This window comes from Labrus bergylta, chromosome 19, assembly GCF_963930695.1.
Source record: "Labrus bergylta chromosome 19, fLabBer1.1, whole genome shotgun sequence".
NCBI classification, from domain to species: domain Eukaryota; kingdom Metazoa; phylum Chordata; class Actinopteri; order Labriformes; family Labridae; genus Labrus; species Labrus bergylta.
In genome coordinates, this window is record NC_089213.1 from 18,444,622 (window position 1) to 18,466,266 (window position 21,645).

General features: G+C 41.1%; 1 protein-coding gene across 1 annotated transcript in view; it reads right to left on the minus strand.

The window, feature by feature from the left end:
• The window catches only part of gabbr2 (gamma-aminobutyric acid (GABA) B receptor, 2), a 174,007-nt gene that overhangs the window by 15,425 nt on the left and 136,937 nt on the right, over nucleotides 1-21,645 (minus strand). The window contains exon 14 of the mRNA XM_020631655.2: nucleotides 338-448. Coding sequence (XP_020487311.2) covers nucleotides 338-448 — 111 coding nt within the window. The remainder of the gene's footprint in view (nucleotides 1-337; nucleotides 449-21,645) is intronic.

The window sequence follows — 21,645 nt, forward strand, 5'->3', positions numbered from 1 at the left end:
GAATTCAAGGTAAGTCATCAAAAATGTTTGTGTGTGTGGTATCTTGGGTTTTACAAGGAGAAAGATGGAGAGTCAATGTAGGGATGATTATTTAACACTGGGCCACAGATTACAATTTTTTTTATTTTTCTGTCTTTAAAGTAGTAACTTGAGGTTTGATATTAACACATAATTCAGACATAGCAATATTGAGAAACAACTATCTGTATGGAGGTTTAACTAAGCTTATTTATGCACATAAAGAGCCTATCAAAGGTGGTTTAAATTAAAATAGTTAGTGTTTATGTATTCGCTTCTAGCCCGATTATGTAATGAAAGTTTGGTTCTCTCTCCTCACCATCAGCAGTCCCTTGTAGGCATAGACGATGCCCAGCCAAATGGTCATGTGGGTATTCTCACAGTGCTCCAGGAAGGGGCGGATGGCGATGTCTCGGCCTTGGGGGTCCGCCTGTTTACAACAAAAACACACGAAAAGAAGAGAATTTAGTATTTTACCCCCCGATGTCCTTTTATTGTCTTTGGAAAAAAAAAAGATGGATGAACAAATCATCCAAATGTAGAATAACATTAAAGCAGGTTTAATTTCCTTGTGGAGCAATAACAGCAATAGAGGAAACCAGAAAGCAGGCAGAAAAAGGAAGAAATGATAATAAGTTTCTCTTTGCAGGTGTTCTAATTTCACATTCAGAGACAAGAAGGACGCAGACTTTCCACTGCTAATCAGAGTAAAGGGTGTCAGCGATCAAACATCCAGGTGTGTAATCAAACTGTGTCCCATCATGGCTGCCGGGCTTCTCCAAAGTCGGCTGAAGTTAAATTAATCTGTGCTTAGGACGCTAATGGGAACGACTAATGAAGCTTATTCATTAACGTGATTTACACCTCCTCCTTTCTTTCCTTCGTTCTCTCCCACCCTTCCTTTTTCACACCATCTCTCCATCATTTCTGCCTCTCTGTGTCTTCAGCTCTTTTCTCATTTCCACTTGTCTTTTGCTGCAGCTGGTGGCACAGGTGACTTACCGGGCAAATTAGCACCTGAGGTGGATATTTATACGCTAAAATACGTCACGTCTCCTCTCTCTCTGGCTCGCTCTCTCCGTTAGCAGCGCTTTAAAAAAAAAGGCCGTTAATAAGAGCATTAGCTTGGCCTGCCTGAATTCATCTGAGGCCACAGCGATATATCAACTCTGAGACACCTGGGGGAAGGCTGGGCCTAATGCCACGCTGCTCGCTTGGTGTGTGTGTGTGTCTTTAGGGTTATTTACAGTGAGACATGTTTAATGGCTCAGTAGAAGGTGTGTGTGTGTGTGTGTGTGTGTGTGTGTGTTTGTGTGTGTGTGTGTGTGTGTGTATGTGTGTGTGTGTGTGTGTGTGTGTGTGTATGTGTGTGTGTGTGTATGTGTGTGTAGGTGTCTTAAATATAGTGTTTGATTAGCTGAAATTTGGTTCTTATGTTAATTCCTTTAAGGCAAAAGGATGGATAAGGAAATGGAGAAATATATGCTTTATTTCACTCTCCATATACACACACACTGTGTGTTTACACACTGAGTGTTTACTGTGTCTCCTGTGTATGATCTTAGCATTCATAAATACATGCAGACACATCGCTCTAGGTGCTGCAGAATACCTCTTCCACTAGTCATTTTGACCCCCATGTTCTCAATTCAGCTCCCATTACGGGAAATTGCAGCACTTCATACTCCTCTATGACCTTGATGGATTTACATTAGTGGTTCTCTATAGAAAGATCACTTAGAGAGGGAAATTGGTGCTTAAAGAGCTGCACTGATTCACCCAACAGAGACGAACCGAAATGGGCTCCATACCATTTCGTTTAGCTGTATTATAGTAACGCTTTCTCACTTGAATTTGAATGTCTCTAACGTGAACATGCAGCTTTTTTCACACATAATTCCTCATCCAGCTTGCATTCGCTCGCTTTCGCTTTCAACATTTTAATCCCGCTAAGGATCACACTTTCCAAATCAAGTGCCGTTTGTTCCAAAGACACAGCGACAACGTAGCAGAAGAAATCACCCACAACTGCGATATGAACTCACACATTTTCCATCCATCTGCAGAAATCCTCCCAAACTCTGATGCCTACAAAACTGAAACATTTCAAAGAGCAACGAGTGCTTTGGTGGGAGTGAGTTCACACACTTTGTCAAATGCATTCTGGTTACCCTTCCTGAGAGCTGCCGTGGCAACCGTGTGGCTCACGTCACTTGTATCTGTGAATATTGTAGGACTTGAATATTGGATTTTCGTTAAGTTTAAGTGAATGACTGGAAGGAGACGGTTTCTGCTTTAAATCAAGGAGGTGGAAACACAGAATGTGGGGCAGCAGGAGATGACGCACACACACAGGCTGTTTCTTCACAAAGAATCACAATTAGCTGGCACAGTCCAGAGAAGAGATCCTGAGACTCAAGCATGACATGTTCATCACACAGCTACAGGTAACTTCTAAAAACTGTTTAACCTATTTTCAATCTCCAAAATGTGTTGAAACTGAGGAGGAGAAATCATGAGTTATTCATGAGATGTCCTGGTTTGGACGAGTCTCTGGGCAGCAGCCAATGGCAGGAATCGTCTCTTGTCGCAGGAAGTGTCACAGTTTTATATTTCATGTAAACAACAAAGGCATTTGTTCTGCAAGCTGCTGGCAGCTTTGGACTCTGACATTGCTGGCTTCAACTGTCTGATGAGTTCATGGAAATTTTATATTCTAGCTTTTTAAGTTGTTGAGAAGATTCTTTTTATTTGCTCAGTTGTCATATCGATCATTAGCACCATTCAAATTTAAAGTTAACCAGTTCTGTCTAATAAATGATGGTGAAATAACAACTGTTGTCCCTTACAAGTTGTACATGAAGGCATCATTTTTGTGCATTCAGTGACAGTCGCGGGTCATGAATAGAAGCAACTGTGTATGTTTTTTCATCCAATAATTCAGATATATTTCATATGTGACTATGGAGTCTTAATTGGGAGCCAAGATCTGAAAGATCTTTATATACATTAAGCCTGCATGATGTGAGAAAAAAATATGCAACATGTGATTACACCATTTAATATTGATAGAACAGTATGAGGTTTGATAACGGAGTAGGCATTCAAGAGAGTATATTAGCCATAAATCAGTTTCTATGCTCATCTGCTGTTCTACATATTTTACCCAGTATATACTGTTTGCCTCACTGCATCAAAAAGGGCGTCAAAGCATGGATTATTTACCCAGCCCAGAATCCACCGGGTTGAATGCACTCATCTTGGGTGAAAAGCATTGTTTGTTTACATGAAGTAATTATTCTTATTTATTTCAACACATTTAGAATTTTGTGTATTTTGAATGCTCATATCGCGATAACAATGAAATTGCTGCTGATAGTGCCACATTAGGCATACATAATTATTTATGAAATTACTTCAGTCTGATGCAATGTAGCTTTGTGCTATCAATAACATACAGTACCTTGCTTGCCTGTTCTTATAATCAACGAGCATTAGCTTATATGCAATGATTTGTCATAAGCTGTGTGTCAATCTTCTACATTACTGAATGGTTGGATGTGTATACATACGTCTCAAGAAATCTCTAAAGATGTCAAAATATCTCAGCCTTTTCCTAGTAACAGCTTCATCTGTGCATGTTTTATGCTGAGCAAGTCCTTCTTCAAACACCAATTCTCCAGGAAGTCACACTTATTGCAATTCTTCTTGTTCATTCGATATGAGAGACACATCCTGCATCAGTGCTCTTTGCGTAGTCACAGCTGTGAGCGAACTTGTGCCACTAACAACAAAATGATAAGACAAAATGAGATACAATGCTTATTAGGCTAAGGACTCTATCGCAGCGGAGCAGAGCTCTGCCCTTCCTCGGGAAAACTGTCTAGGGAGTTGCCAGGCAACAGGGCTAGAGCAGCCGGCGGCCCCTAAGCGGTAGTGGCATGGCAGGAAAAGTACTGTTTCACTGTCATTTTTCACAGCATTAACCCTCTAACGGGATCACTCGAGGGGGGCTGGAGCGGGAACAAGACTGGCAGAGTGTCTATGGAAAGATGGAGCAAGTTGAGCTGATGAAGGGAGAAATGGAGGTTAAGATGGAAAGAACAGGAAGAAGCAAGAAGAACGGATGGATGGACGGTAAAATGAATACATGGATATGAGGACAGGTGGAAATGTATAAATGACAGCATGGAAAATTTAAGGAAATGGATGCTGTCAAACCAGTTTACTTAAGAGATGAGTGAAAGAAAGCTACAATTAAGGGAAGAATAAATCTAGAAAGAAGAGAAAACTGGAGAGCAGTGTGGAGGAGTGAATAACTCAGGAAGAACCACCCAAAGGTCCAAAGACTGAGGTAAAGATTGGAAAGAGGCTGACTGAACTACCCACTGTAAGATGTTTCTGTAGATACAGATGCTGTCTGATCAATATGAGTTTGTACTCAAAGTTAAGAACAAACACAAGCAAGGCCTTCTCACTAAACTTTTTATCTTAGCTCATGAACTTTCCAGCTTGTTAAATGAAATGATCGGTTGCTCCTGAAAATGTAGATAAAACTGTCATGATCTTATTGATGATGTCCTTGCATGACTTGTTTTTTTTTCTTCAGGTTTGAGCCTCTGCTGTTCAGTGTTCCACTTTCATATTATTTCATATTTCATACTTTCTTATTTGAAGATTGGGAGAGCAGGCAGGAAGAAAGGACCCAGAAAGCGTGCAGAAACCGGCATAGTGGGGTAATTGTCCATATAATAGCTTCCCGACAGATTTGAACAGGTAGGCAGGTCAAAGTAATGGAAATAATGTAAAAGTAAAGGTAAAGGAGAAATCAGAAAATAATCAGAAAAGAGACAGCCAAGCCTTACCCTACATCCCTGTATTCCAAAACCATAGCTACCAGGCCTTGTTCCTGGATATGTATCTCACTCTGACAGCATGATGGCCTCTGGCCTGCTGGAGAGCAAAGCCAAGTGAGCAACAGGTGCAGGAGGAAATGAAGAGCACACTCATTGTCACCTACGGCTACTTTACACAGAGGGGTGTATGTTTGTGAGTGTGTGTGTGTGTGTGTGTGTGTGTGTGTGTGTGTGTGTGTGTGTGTGTGTGTGTGTGTGCAGCATATGTCTCTATGGGTCCCAGAGCACTCGTAATGGCATAGGACCTGTGTGTGTTTGTGATGGCTTGTGTGTGTGTGTGTATAGATGAGCTATCAGGCAAACACTGACAGAAACACTCCATCACTCATGCTGGCTATTACAGCAGAGGAGGTTCCAGCATGGTGAAGAGATGAGGACAAAAGATAGGTGCTGTGGGTGGAGCTATGGACTGTGCGGCAGCAATTTATGTCAGTGTAATGTTTCGGAAAAGCAGAGAAAATGACTCTGATGAAAAATGACAGAGGGTAAGCCGCTCAGAATATTGCAGAGGGACTCGCTGGAAAAACCTAGATTTTTGCCCAGAAGCAAGAAGGATCGTAAAGTTTTATGATATAAACACTGCATGAAATGACTGTGTTGTGATTACTCCTGAGATTTCATAATTTATGTTTTTGCATGCTGAGGCCATCTCTCAGAACATTAAGCAATAACATATGTTGTATAGCAAATTTAGATTTTCTGATTGGTGTTTCAAATGTCAGCGGTTGGCTTCGTGTTTGGTCGTCGCCCAGGGTATCGGCCCCCACCAACTGTTTTCCTGGGCACAGAGACAGGGAGAGAAACACGCAGAGCTGTCTGACTGATAGAGATGTCACACAAACACAAACTCATTATCCTGTGTGGCACCAACTGTTTCCATACATGCAAATGGATACGTCTTTAGTAGTTGTCATATCATATTTGTCATTTTCAGCCTGTCGCTGCATTCTCAAGCTTAGAACTGCTAATAGTCTGTATAAAGATTGCACTTTTGGTTAAATATAACGGCTGCATTTCCACAGTTTACAAACTTTAATTATGGGTTTTCACTTTTTTAGGAAAGGGGAAGGAAAGAATAGAAACTGCATATATTTTATATACTAAGCAATGTTACAAGGATTGAGTGACTTAAAGAAAGAAGGAGGGGAAGAAGAAAATCCAGGAGGAGAGACTGGGAGAGGGGTAAGGGGGAGAGAAACACATCCAGATCACAGAGGGCAGAGGGATTGTGAGCTGAAAAGCATCCTGGTGCAGCAGCAGTAATTTGTAGGGAAATCATTTGAAAAGCAGAGAGCCCACTATGGCTTCTGAACGGCAGTAATGGCCTTTAGACAAGCAGATAGCAGAAGTGCATGGTGGGTAATTAGCTCAGCTGGTTGGACAGGAACGTTGATGCCAGTGATTCCGCACAAAAAAAGACAGAGTTCACACCAGTTCAACTCACCACTACGTTACTGCACATGTCCAGCTCAAAACCCAGATGGCATTACATCTATTTTAAAGACAACAGCTCTGATTGCTGCATTCGAACCAGATAAACCCTGGTCTAATTCTGCAAACTATTTTAGTTTTTTGCTCTGAATTATGCATATGGTTGCTTGGGGAAAGTTGCAACATCTGTGTAATTGCAGAAATCATAATTTTTCAAGAATGCAGCCAATTTCCCCTTCAAATACCTGTTCTACTTTCCCTGCAGCCAATAGTTGGTCTTAGTCACTGTGCAGTAGGGTAGGACACTGCTGTCATGTTGGCTACTAGAGACTGGGTGTTGCCAAATTTTAGTTTTTACTTTTAAAACACAGAAATAGACAGTTTGGTAAAAGATATGAAAGAGAATGGGGTCATCTAATACGTGTACTATACATTACTACACTATAAACTGTCCTTAAAGCTGCATGTAATGAAAGTATAAAAACACATAAAAATCACAAAAACAATCAAGAACAAACTTAACTGCTTTAAATAATAAGACACTACATGTAAATACCAACTCAAGCAGCACAGGGGTTCATGCATTCAATGATTTTCTCTCATTTCTCATATTGTATGTTTGGTCACAAGCTTCTCCTCATCACTATACAACCAGGCCCTGAAAATAACGGACTAAAAACCTTTCCGGTGGCATCACTGTCACATACTGAACGGACACAACCTACTTAGTTTTGAGAGCTTTATGCGTTGATGTTTTCTAAAACTAGTTTTTCAATGTATCAACAATGTGGCCCCTGAACCCCTCACCAGATATGTTCAAAGACATGATGGAAGCAGGGTAACAAGAAGGTCAGTGAATGGAAGCTGTAGCATACAACAACGTAGATCTACTTTTGAACAATCAGCTTTCTCAATCAAAGGCTGTAAACTCTGGAACACATTACCACCTGAAATACAACTAATCTCAGACTTAAAATCTTTCACAACAAAGGTGAGATGTTGGCTGAAAGAAAATCAGAACTGTACCACTTTTAAATGGTATCTTAAATCTGTAACTTAAATTGTTTATGGCATTTGTATTGTCATATTGTTTTACATTTAAATGTATCCTCACATAGTGTTATGGGATTTTATGTGATTGAATGTTGTACATTTCTACTTTGTTTGTTTACCCAAAGGCCAAACTAGGAACAAGAAATTAGCAATAGCTATGTACTCTTTAAGCAGCCCATCAGTTTCATGCTCTGAGTTGAAACTATGCTAAATTGCATTGTCCCCATTAAATAAATAAATTCAATTCATTTCATTTCAGTTATTAACACTGCTAATGAAGGTGACGAGGGTTTGAAATGGGGCTAAAAGAGTACAGTTGTAACAGGACACAGCTCTTAATGTGGTGGGAAACTTGGGTAGAAACAGGCCATGAACTCATGGAGGTATACTGTATATCAAACTTATTCACATCGCTATAGTCTTTATTCATGGACTTTATTGCCAGCATGATGTCAGTTAAACACAGCATGTGTCAGGTAAAATGGTAATAATACAGAATGAATCACCCATACATCTCAATGACTACAGTTAATGACTCTAAATTATATGTCGTGATTAAGCCAACTGCGTCATTCTCACTCATTGCAGGAAGTCACCCACCTCTCACCTTCTGCAATAAATAGAGTTGAAGAAAGTTTAGAAGCGGCTCTGCCTACCAGTTTGAAAACCCCAGTCTTCCACTGAGCTAACGTGTGTGCAATAACAGCAAAGCACCTGACTCCGTCAACTGACGAGGCTCACAACTTCAACACCAGATGACGAACAACCAATGGCGCACACCAGTCGCCTGTCAGGGTCTTAGGTTTCTTTTCTTTTTCTTTTTTTGAGGGGCATTTTTGCCTTTATTTTATGGAACAGCTGAAGACAGACAGAAAATGTTGGGAGGAGAGTATGGGGCATGACATGCAGCAAAGGACTGAGGTCTGATTTGAACCCACGGCTGCTGCAACAAGGACTATTGCCTCTGTACACGGGGCGTGCAACATAACCACTAGGCTACCGGCGCCCCATAGCTAAGAGAACTTCTAAATGAGGGTTATACTGTCTTAACATCTGAAGCATTCTTTTGTATTTAGAGATGTCGTGATAACACAGAAGAAAGTCATTACTAATAGATATTCAGTATGCGGGGGAAGTATTTATCTTTTTCTTTTAACTTCTATACACACAAAAACACTTAAGACTTCAGTTAAAGAGATAAACTGCATACTTAGACATGCTATTCAAGCCCATACAAAAACATGAATGTACTGTACAGAGGTCGGTAACATTTAAAAGAAAATCAGCATCTTTTTGTCACAAATGGTGTTCAAAACATTTTCTGGGGTCTCCAGATCATTTGAGAATCGATAGATACCGCTGAATCTAGCCCTGATTTGCGACTAAGCTCCCGTGCTGGAGACGGTGTTACATAAACTTCTATCTCACATTTCTACTGTCACATAGGATGACAGCATTTCTGAGTTTTAAAAGAAAAAAATCAAGTATTCGAAAACAAAAACAACACAAAGCACAAAACAGTTAATCCATTTTTTTTTCTTGGCTCATAAAAAAGTTGATATGACTTCATCACTTTTTTTGCTTGTTTATCTTTACAAGGTAAAAAAACCCAAAAGTTCAAACTTTTAAAATTCAAATGACACTTTCACTGAAGGGCTGATGTACGTCAATGGGTAACAGGTTTCATCCTAATTCCTTCCCACTACTTATGAAACAAAGGAGAGAAATGATGAGATAGAGGAGAAGAGGACAGCCAGTAAGGATGGTTGGACGAGATGAGGCAGAGAAGGAGGCTAGGAAGCGAGGGAGTGAGGGTAAGGGTGTTGTGCCCTCTGGCCGGGGCTGACCTACATGCAGAGGGGCCATGGTGGCATGGCAGCAAGACGCCGCTGGCACTGCAAGCCATGTGGGTCTCAGACATGCTGCTTCACAGTGTGTGTGTGTGTGTGAGAGAGAGAGGAGACCATCTAACTCTATGCATGTATGTGCGAGAGAGCTAGTGTGCTGTTTTACTTTAGTGTCCTATTCACACTGGATGAATGACCAGGATATTCCACTCCAGTGCATCTTCACTTATATTATTGTGGATCCTTTAATAAAGAGAGAGAATGAGGAAGAGGCGGAAATGAAGCAAGAAAAAACAAAAGATATGAAAAAATCATAAAAAAGAAAAACAGTTACGACTTTCTTAATACTATTTTAACATACGCACACTTACATATCTTTCCATCTTTAATCTCCATAAAACTACAGGATGAATATCTCACTATATACATTTTCCATCTCTCTTTAGATTCTCCTCTTCCTCCTCCTCCTCCTCACTAATGATGATAAAATGATAATTTTACAAGAATGTTTCTGTCTGCATTTGAATGTTTCTGCTCTGTTTCTTTTAGTTCTTTTTTTAATACGAGCCTGTAATCCCATTTGAGTGCTAATCCTTCTGATAGGGCCACGGACTGACGACCTTCCAACCACCACTGGGCCAAACTGGCAGTGACGTGAGGAAATTGCTAAATGTTTCTTTTCTGTTACTCCTCTCTCTCTCTCTCTCTCTCTCTCTCTCTTTGCAAGGAACTGGCACATGATTGGACAAAGGACTGATTCCATGTTGTTGAGATAACTGGCTGACCTTTCAGTGCTCAAAGACTGGAAACAAAGCTGAGCTTCATGCAGGGAAATTAACAGCTGGCTGAGGGTCCATCTTCTGATTGTTTTCTCTTTGAAATGTCCAGACTTTGGCGATTTTTATCCTGTGTTCTTTAAATGGAAATAACATATTGGTCTTGGAGTTTCTGCATTCATGTAAAGCCTATTAGTAAATCACTCACACTGTGATCCCTTTGCTGGGCCTGATAGCTCTGAAAAAAAGTTTTACATACCTTCAAAATGTTAAAGAAAACCAAAGTGTGCTGCAGTTCAAATGTCAGAATACTACAGACAGTTTCACACACAGTCAGCAGAGATGGCAACCATACAGGTCAGCAGGACGCTCTGCAACAGACTTTTTTTCAATCCCCCAATTTGTAACTCTGTAACCTAACATTTAGGTTGGGACACACGTGCAGTTCGAGAGCAATCTTTCTAATCATGATGAAACTTGAAAAGAGTAGAACAGCACAAAGCATGTAAGGTTTTCATTTGAGTGGTAAAAGAAACACTGAATCATTTTGTAGTAGAATTGTTTGTACCACAACTTCAAAAGAGGACACTTCAAAGTAACACATGAACAGAAGCTACAACCCCTACCACAAAACAACAGACAAAGACCCACTAATGCACATTCACACACACACACACACACACACACACACACACACACACACACACACACACACACACACACACACACACACACACACACACACACACATACACACACGCACTGACACAAGCATGAAGATAGAAACGAGTAGTTAAGCGCTTACAAACTTACTTATGCATTCTCACAAAATTACAGCATAATGACACACAAATACACAAAGCTACATTATAATGAAGTATGCACACAGTCAGACTAATAACACACACACACACACACACACACACACACACACACACACACACACACACACACACACACACACACACACACACAACACACACACACACACACACACACACACACACACACACACACACACACACACACACACACACACACAGAAATACGTGCATGCGGGTGCAGCTCCCTGGGCTCCAGCAGGGAGCTGCCTTAACTGATTTATTAAGAGCTAAACGCGTCATTAGTGTAAGCGGCTAACCCTGAACATTGGGCTCATTAGAATATGCTAATGCCGCTGTATAGTCTGCGAGATTGCGAGCTGAGGCTTTCGTTATCATTCCTTCAAACTGCTTTTATGGCTGCTATTCTTTAGCATAACTCCCTGTTATAAGGCGAGCTTTGATCAAAGCTCCCATCTGCTCACTGTGTAGCTTAGGGCTGCATGTGGGGTGTAACGGTAACTGCCTTATGTCATTGTTGCCACAGATGCAGATGGGGTGGGAGCATCATTATGGAACAATGTACGGACCTGGGGGACAAGGTATATTTCTTGGGAGGTATTATAATGGCAAAGGAGCGTGAAGACAGTTAATAAGATCTGTATACAGCTGGGAAGAGGGGGGTTTCTTTGGAAGAAGAAGTTTGGATTTCATTGGATGATTCAATTTACAGGCAATCCAGATCTCTAAAGGAATGTCACAGCCAATCAGCCTTGATGGAAAAGCATGCTTACCTTTGCAAACTTCCATTGTTAAAAAGACTGTTAAAAAAGAGTGACTCAGTGGAAGCGTATACAGGATCTTTGACCCCACACACATGCTTCGCCCAGTTTCAACTTGCAGCCAGGAGAGTCTTCAAATATGTGTCCAAATCTACAAACATTTAATGACAATAATAACGATACAAACACCTGATTGAAATGTTGCTAGGTCAATAGAAACCAAGCACATGTTTAAGACCGTGAAGAATTTAAGGAAACAAGCTCTAAATTTTCCACTCACGCGGCCCACCCATTACCCGAGGAAAATTAAACCATCCAGTCCACACAGATACCGTCCCTTTAGCACCTGACTGCCATTCTTAATCTGAAGGACCATAATCAGGATTTGTAGCTGTGAAGAAGCTCATAAGTCCTGGTTGACTGTATGACAAATGGAAGGCACCAAGAAGCGAGGATAAGCCATCAGATATGACAAGTGACTCTCACACATCACCTCACCCTTAGCTATTTCTACAGGCTTTCTTCTTCTTTATCTTCCTCACTCTGGTTCCCCCTCACAGCTCTTTCTCTCTCTCTCTCTCTCTCTCTTAGAAGGCCGGTGACTTCTTTTAGTCAGGCCTTATTTGCCTGTTTGCCAGGTTGCAGACAGATTCTGGACCTCATCTGTAGATGGCCTGAAAACTGACTCCCGGACAGACAGAGCATCATTGTCCCTTTCAAATCAAGTCCAACAGATGGGTGTGGGGGCTTTTCTGAATCTGGGAAAAAAGAGCAGCACATCTTCAGTAACACACATACCTCTGTGTCATCTTTTGAATAATTCTGCTCCGGCTTCTTGAGCTGAGGTTAACATACATCATTGACCTTTATCTCGGCATATTTCCTCATTCCACTTGCAACACTCTCCTCTAAACCCATTCTTTTTTTCCTCCCACTTTCTCATCAAGGCCATAATTTTTGATTTGGTTCAACACCAGAACAGCCTTTGGTGCCACTTTCCTTTATTACAATCCAGACATATAGTAATTATGGACCACAAAAGGCAGATATAAAGACGAGTGTCATTATGACTGTAATAGCCCCTTTTTACATTTTACCTGCTTCACTACATTTCCCATCATCCTTTGTCAAACAAATGTGTACCAGAAACAAAGACATGATATCTATTGTTTTTCTATTCATTTTCTGTCTCGTCTGTTTAGACTTTCTGATACAAGATTGTCTTTTTATATCACAGAATATCTTACTCAGGAAATTACCCGAAATGATCCATCGTGTTAAACATTCATTGAACAGGCCGTTCTCCTGTATTTAAACCTGCCCTGAGCGAGTGCAATATGCTCACACAATGAATTAATTTGCTTGCAGACACTTGCCGCCTCACTACCTAATAACATCAAATGCAACAGTGATTCAACACAATAAGAATGCAGACTACGATTGACCTATTTCAACCCGTGAATATTCATTTCTATCCTTTCTGCAGAGGGAGGAAATAGGCTGAGGAAATCCCTGAAAGGCAAAAGCAAACATCCTAACACTGTTTGTCTCTGGAATACATGCTGCCATCATGATATTTGATTAGCCCTGTTGCTTTTGGACAGCGTTAAGAATGTGTTTGCTTCCAGCAGAGGGAAACCGCGCAATCCTCTTCAGAGAAATATGTCTTGCAGTGTCTCTTCGCCTCCACCTCTCCCTCTGTCCCTGCAAACCAAGAGCAGTAATTGAGTCCTTTGAGGCTGCCGGGTTGCCATGAGTCCTGTGTTGTGGATGCTTAATTGGCTCTGTTATTCACAAGCAAACCAGTGTGTACCGTACTGTGTTATTGGCAGAGGCCTCCGAGTACTGTTTGTCTACTTCTCCATGTGAGTAGAAGGCAATATTTACACTGACTGCAATTTTGCATCTTTTTCTTCACATATTGTATGAATTTTCATGTCTTGGGGTTGGAAACCGGTCTTCTAAAGAGCTCACAAACTTTTTGTAGTCTTTGTTGTTATGCAACCTTCCTCTATTCCTCTTTCCACCATAGAATCTCATCATGTAGCACTTTTCCTCACTGCTCCACAGCCTCCTCTGTATTTTCCTTTTTTTTATTTCTCCCATTTCTTCTTTGAGTCTCCCTGGGAGGTGTCAATCGTTACTCATTTTTCAATGACTTTAGAAACTAAAGCGATCCCTGCCTTAGACTTTTTCCATTTACCTTTTCTGTTTCATCTTTAATTAAACTTTGTGTTAATCTTTAAACAAAACATTCATAGTCGTCCGACTTTTTCATTCAAAGTTGGAACAAGACGCACTTAATCAGCTGTGAGACGTTTTTGATTGGAATATGGATCCTAAACGAAAGTCCCTCGCAGTTGGATTATGGGAGTTGTTTGGGTACTGTTCATGTTTCAGTCCTCCGTTAGCCGACCTCAGCAGCAGGACTCTTGTTTGGAAAGCTACACCATCTCAAAAAATGTCAAATTACCTCACGAGCATTTTGCCAGAGTTAAGGAACACTATCTTGACACCATCTAATGTGGTCACTTGCTTCTTTAAAGGTCTCTCAGCATGTGAGCGGACATTAAACCTAATGAGATTATTCCACCTCACTGGCAGTTCAGTTGTTTTAAGAGCAGAAGCAACATTTTAAATGCACAAGATTAGATTAAAGGACACGTTAACAGTGTTTTTGCAGTATTTATAGAATCTCCCCTGGGCATCGCATTTTACTCTCCTAACTTTTTTCTCTTTGTCTGTCTTTCCCACATGAACTTTTCATCTTTCATTCTCTCTGTCTCTCTCTCTCTCTCTCTCTGACTGACCATTTCTCCATGTTTGTCTCATTTTTCTCCACCACCTGCTCCATCCATTTTATTCAATTATTTATTTTATTTTATTTATTTTAGTTTTCTCATAAAGTACACAATCATAATGGTACCCAATACTCCAAAATAGAAATTAAATACGATACAGGATCATTGCTGGGCATTAAACACCACAAATAAGATTCACTACAAAACTAAAGATGGAGGAAAAAAACATTTAAATAACAAAGTGATTAAATTAAGCAACATGACATTAGAGGGAGCAATGTCAATCAGTCGTGGACACAAGGCAGAAGGCCGAGTGCTGAAGACATTCACAGCAGTGAAGACACTCAGCACAACACCACGACCTTGAGCGCGAGTCTATTTTGCAATATTCGAAGGAAACTCAGTCTCTAATTAGAACAAAAATGGTTGCTAGACCTTATAAAACTTCTTGCTGGAGCCCTGGGACACATGTTTAAGATGCTCAAGCTTAAGTTGGCACGTAACCTCGTTTTCGCGTTCCTCTCAGTTAGCCACTTTTCAGTAATTTCCTACTTTTGATCTTCTTGTCCTTAATACAATGACTTCTTTAACTTTCTCTTCCGTCCCTATCCTCTTTCTCTACTCTTTTTATTCTCCGGTCCCAATCCATTGCCTGCTCAAGTCCGGCCCCTCTCTCGACCTTAGGGAAGAACCTAATGATGCAGAAATGCAGCACGGCTCTGCAGGAGCTTCCTGATGCGCTGTGAGAGCAGAAAGGAAGCACTCGCACACTCTTATGAAAACACAAACGTAGGCACCACATACAAACCTGCACACTCAGGTACAGCTGCAAAGGTGCAATTGCAAATGTACCGCAAAATCCATGTGTCAGGGGCAAGGAGTGAGAAGATTTTGGCCAGTGTGCCATACTGAGGGCGATGATGAGTGTTATATGATAACAGCATCAATGGCAGCCTGCAGGAGCTGACACAATGAGTTCAACGCCAATGGCTTAATATGACAGGCCTGCCAACACCTCACTGCCTCTGCATAGAAGACACAAACACACACAAATGCACATATCCACACAAGCTGGGTGGGTGAGTCAGACACTCCCAGGGGCATCTCTTCACCTAGCTGAAGCTTGGCTCAGACAAACACAACACCTTATGTTTGGCTACTGGTGCCCAAGGAGAAACAGCGACACAGACACCTTCCTACATCCCTGTGAAATCTCAATCTGCATAACACAACAATGTCTTAATGCATGTACAACACAAAATACACACAATGAAGTAGGCTCCAACTTAAGCAAGTTTAAGATTCACACCTTGCATTGTTAATGTTTCTCACCGTCCAAACGTGTCTCAGATGGTGTTTAAACAGCCGTGTGTGTGTACAGTACAGGCTGATCAGCCCTCTGCTACATCAGCAGCAGGCAGGAAATCTATAACAGCTTAACAGTCAATTACTTCAACTGTCACTGGTCTGCCATCGCCTGCCTCCCCAAGGACAGCAACCAGTCGCGGCTGAGAATGATACAGGGCCACCAATCCCTGCAGAGGAGGATCCCATTTGAGTCATGGAGGTGAGGGAAGGTAGAAAGTTTTTAGCTGATTGAACAGTGCACTACTGCTACGAGTGTTCTTGAAAGTAATTATTAAAGTCAATGAGATAGAAAGTTCAAAATGATCAATTAATAACGACAATGTACAGGCTCACCTGAAGATGACCCCACTCACTAGTCATTTGCAGTGTCAGGTGTGGCCTGGCTTTCAAGCAGTTTCTTCAGCTCATTTGAGTTTGCTTAGTTTTGTTTTTTTAACAGGTTGAGGTTGGAGATCTTCAGTTTTCACTCCTTTGTTTGATTATGGTTATTTTTGTTTTTTTGGTAGTTCAAGGGAAGGTGCTGGGTGCAACGGTCTATTGTGTGGCCGGACCGTGCATCAACCCATCTTTTGTTCAGGGGGGGCAAGGGTATCCAACCCCTTTTGAGTCCATCAGTTGTTTTTTTTTAGTTTGAACTTTTCCAGTTAAAGGCTGAATAAAGCTTTACAAAGTTTGTGTGCCGACCTTTATTTACATGTGTCACACTTTTAAAGGCTTAATATGCAATTTTTCAGATCCAGCAGATGTCGCCCTTGAGCACCAGCATGAAACCAAAACAACTTGCGCTGCATTGTTGCGCTAGCATGCTAATGCTAGCGATCTTTATTATGCTCGTATCTTCACACTGCAAGTAAATTTACCCGAAATGACCGTGATCTAAAAACGCTTACGTGACATTCAATTAAGCTGTGAGTACAGTATGTTATTCTTCTTTTCTCTACTCCCTCAATTAAACAACTTTTATACGTGAGGGGATGAGCCGCCCGGCCGTCCGTCCCAGTGATGTAAACAAAGTAAAGCTACGGCTAGGAAAGCTGGGAAAAAAATCACAGAGAGTGGGACTCGGGTGTTACACTCATTGTAGAAAGTCATGATTCGCAGAGTTATTTTCAGAGGATAGACTTGATTTCTATTACATTTCAGTGTGAAAAATCACATATTAAGTCTTTAAGTCTTAACTGCACCCAACTGATGCCCCTTCTTTATAAAATCTAACAGGCTATTTACCTTACCTTCACTGAATTCTTTCTATTGCTTAAACCTTACCAGGGACTTGATTGTGGATGTGAACTTGGGTCTCTCCTATGACACTCCAACATTTTGTACACACATCACCCACCCCTGCCACCTTTGTATGCGTGGCCCAAAGAAAGTGTGGCCCGATAAAATGTCTGTGTACAGTACATTTTCTCGGCAGAAAAAAATGGTTACTTCAACATAATAGGGAAAGCAGTTTCATAATACACAGACATTTCTTCTAGAAGAGGCAGATTCTGTGCTCTGTATGGATTGAACCCAGTGCTTCAAGTTGATCAGAGAAAGGAAGGTACAGTATGATGTGATGTACAAATACAAGACGAAGATGATTATCATGTCCATGTTCTGTGGACACTCTTATGAAATGAATATTGTCAAAAGACTTCTGGTGGTTCATTTACAAGTCGGATGTCATAGAAGCAGCGATTGGTGGATTGAGCTTTTTCTTCTCTTTGTCGAGAACGACACACATGCACAACTCAGCGGTGGCCTCGAAAGCACAAAGACTCGTGCACTCACACACACGCATACTTTTCTTTTCATCCCATTTTAGCCCATTTCCTCACAAATTCAATATATCGGTGCTATAGCTCAGAAAACAAGCCCATTGGATCTCTTTCAGTAATGGCCACCTTCCCTCCGGTGCAGTTAAAAGGGTTAAAAGGATGCCAAGAAAGTGCCTCTTTAGAAAGCAGATCAAAGCCCGGGATAAACGCTCTTTGGACAAACAGTGCCTCATTGTGTTCCCATTTTAGCCTGAACATATGCTTTTCACAGTGATGGCCTGGACGCCGTTAAGAGTAACAGAACAACTGTCTGGTGCAAGCTGTCCACACTGCGTCATCAGCAACTTTTTGAACCTGCAGACATTATAATAATCTAAGGCACAAAAAGCCTTTATCTCAGTCATTTTTCTCACAGGCCTCTCACATTACTTTGAATGCACATAAAACATTCAAGTCATGGAAACTTCACCGCCGCTCGGTAATGCACGTCATTATCGTTCTGATTACTGTCATGTGCCATCCAGATCCATCACTGTGAGAGCCTCATGAAAAATTCAGGGATTCAGGTAGTGTGCATGATAAATAGAGGTGGTTAGGCGGTCAGCTACTTATTTTGAAAAATAAATCTCATCTTATATTGTTGTTGTTTTTGATGTTTTGCTGCATGAATTGGGGATTTGAGCAATTTACTTTACAACTTTTTGTGCAGAGATATTGGGGTGCATTGTCATCTGCGATTATTGTGACAGATAGGGTGACTAATATGAACCACAGACAACAAATCAGGGTCCAAACAGCTCCCTTGTTGAGATTTATGACCAAAGGTTCAGCACTAATTCTGTTGGGTAAATTGCTATATATCATTTGATAGCGAGAACTGTAAAAAGTACACTCAGATTCTAAAATTGAAGAAGGAGGATGGGGAAGAAGGGATATGGGTATATATAGAGTAACAGCTGAAGAAAGCTGAAGAGATTTAGGATTTGTGTCCCTAGAATAAGAAAGTACTGAAACCTAAAATACAACAAATTTTATGTTACGTATTAAGATTTACTTTCATTTTGTCTAATAATAAAAAAAATTCAAACTCAAGAGCGACTGAGAACATTATCTGAACTTCATGTGTGCCATCCCATCCTCCTACAAACCAAAGTTTTGTTATGACCAGTTCACCTCTGGTCTCATCTGTCTGTAAACTGGTGGAAACACTAAAGATAGAGAAACTCTATCCAAAGACTAAAACATCAACTGATGAAACAAGGGATAGACATTTATAGAGTGAAAGTGAACAGCAGCAAAGCAGAGTAAAAGCTCCTCCGTGAAGGAGCTGGCAGTGTGACAGAGACATTATTATTATCGTCTCATGGTCAGATGGTGGTTGTTCTCTGAGCTCAGCTGGATGAGTCTGGCCATCGGGATCATCACCAGGTGCTGCCCCGTCCTCCCTGGACACAAACCCACCATTGGAGGGCACTGCAGGGTTAGCGCAGCATTAGTAGCAAGCAAGGTTGTGACTAGAACAATGCTGGAAACACAGGACAGCCTTTTTTTTTCTTCTTCTTTCCCTGTTAGGAGGATGCCAGATTTAGATCATGTCAGAGATTATTTAAGTGAAGACGAAATGAAAAGAGCAAAAAAAAAAAAAAAACAGAAGAGAAGAAATGAAAATAGAAAAGAAAGCAAGAACAAAGGGAGGAGAAAAAAAGAGTACACAGTCTGTGGCTGTTTGAGCGTGTGTCCTTGAATTCATTTCGTCCAAAATGTAAGAATAGAATTTGTTCTCTGATTGAGGCAGATTAATTAAAAAACCAAAGCCTTGTTAATTACACCCAGCTATCTCAGACAGATGAGCCCTGTGATGCGTCGTCTGTCTCTCTGTGACGCTCACCTCAGCTCCTCTGGGGCTGTCCCACTTTATTTTCAGCTCCTCTGTCTTCGGTACATTTATTCATAAGGGATATCCATTCTCACAGCAAATAAAATCCTCAGCCTTACTTTGCCCTCGGTTGGTAGTTATTTGTACCTTACAGATACACAGATGGTGTGCATTAGTAATACGTAAGGTCCTACACGTTATTTCTTTACTGCATTATATAGGTGCTGAAATAGGCATAATGCAAAGTACTTCAGTCATGAGTTGGGACTGTGCAGCCACAAAATGCTACTACTCCCTCGCTGCCACTTTTCATTTTTTCCCCTTTATAGGTGTAATGAAGAACAGCGAATACATCTCTCTCCTTCGCTCTCTCTTGCTCTCTGGTCTCTCCATTTCTCTGCCACCTTATCGATTCCTCCCCCGATCCAATCAGGCTCTTGAGGCTACGTGAATCTCATTCTGAGGATGTGGCAGCACATTTAATCTGAGCACAAATCAATAGCAGGGTGTCTTGTGGAAGAAGGCAAACTGTATATGTATTTAAATGTTGATAATGGTTTAATGAATGTGTACCAAAAAAGCTTTCAATCAAGTTTTGATCTAGTTGAATGTAAACTGACAATAAATCAGGCTCAACTTAAAAAGAGTTGTGCCATCAGTGCAGTGAGACCTTCAGGGTGTAATAAAAAGAGGGGCCTCAAGAAATCAGAAGCAAGCAATAAATATAGAATTTTAACTTGTGCTTTAAAATTGATGTGATTATTTCTAACATGGAGGTCAAAACACTTCTATTATCTCATTTGATAATGATGTAAACAAAGTATATACACTGTAATGGATACATAGATGTATAACATAACACAGGAAATGCAGCTTTTCTATGTGTGCCTGCAACCTGACACCTCACTGCAGATACACTACTCTCTATATAAGAAATGCTGCACTGCTGTTATTGCTATCTTAAAACCGCAAAGCAACTCCTTCATCACTCACTCCTGCATACACACACGCACGGACACAAATACACACCCTTTATGCCCCTCCCAAGGGTTCATGAGGCGCAGTGCACGGTGAGTCTGCATTTCTGCATTCATTGAGAAAAAAATACATATATCAATGTGCTGATGTCAGGTGGAACGCAATATTGCTGTTTCACACCTTTGTTGCTCTCACTCACAGAAAACAATCATCCTCTTGTACTTTCTTTCACTATCGTCGTTCTTTGGAACTTAATCTAGCCCACCCCCCCACCCCCACATCCCTCTCCGTATAAACTGCCCCTGTCTGTTTACAATGACTAATGAATGGTAATAAAGGTGGTTTTAGAGTTCTTTAAGATGTTTTAGCTAAAGCACACTGTTTTCCCCCTCTCTGTATCAGATTACATCTGAGCAATAAACACAAACACACAGAGTCACACACAAGAACTAATCCATCCATCAGCTAGACATGAGTGAGTGCAGGCCAGTGAAATTAAAAGACAGGTGGAAACACATACACACACACACACACACACACGGTGGACAAGCATGCAAACACACACACAGCGCTTTTGGGAAGGGCAGTGGATGCTGCACAGTATGTCAGCAGGTTAATTACAAGACAGATGGCTGTCGGTGTCATCAGGTGGGTGTGGTTGTGAGGCGGATGGGGCTCACATGCCTGTAATAGAACGCCACCCCTTCTGTAAACATACATTAGTAATGCGTTTACATAGGCAGATGATCTGCACACATGCAGGCAAAGTGACAATCAGCATGCAAAGGACTTCCTCCCTGCTTTCTAATCATCTCTCCGCTATATATTTCTCTTTTCTCTCTCTTCCATCACCTCGCCTTGCCCCTTCTCTCCTTGTCTCTTCCTCCCTTACACCTCTCCTACGTCGTCGCCGCTCTCTCACCCTCTCTCACGCAGCGACACGTCTTGCCGATCAGACCTCACACAGAAAGCACCTGTCTCGCTGCAGCTGATAATGTGCAATGCACCACTGAGAAGCAATCAGACAATTTAACAAAGAAATAAGCAAGCGGTTCAGACGTGACAGGTAATTCATCATTAATGGCTGTAATTTACAGCAGTCACTTCTAATTCTTGGATTTTATAGTTAAAGCGTTGTCGATAGTTAAAGTTACTCGAGTATAGAAAAAAGAAAAGCAGTCTATTTTTAGTGTTATGCAATATGAAATGGATTGG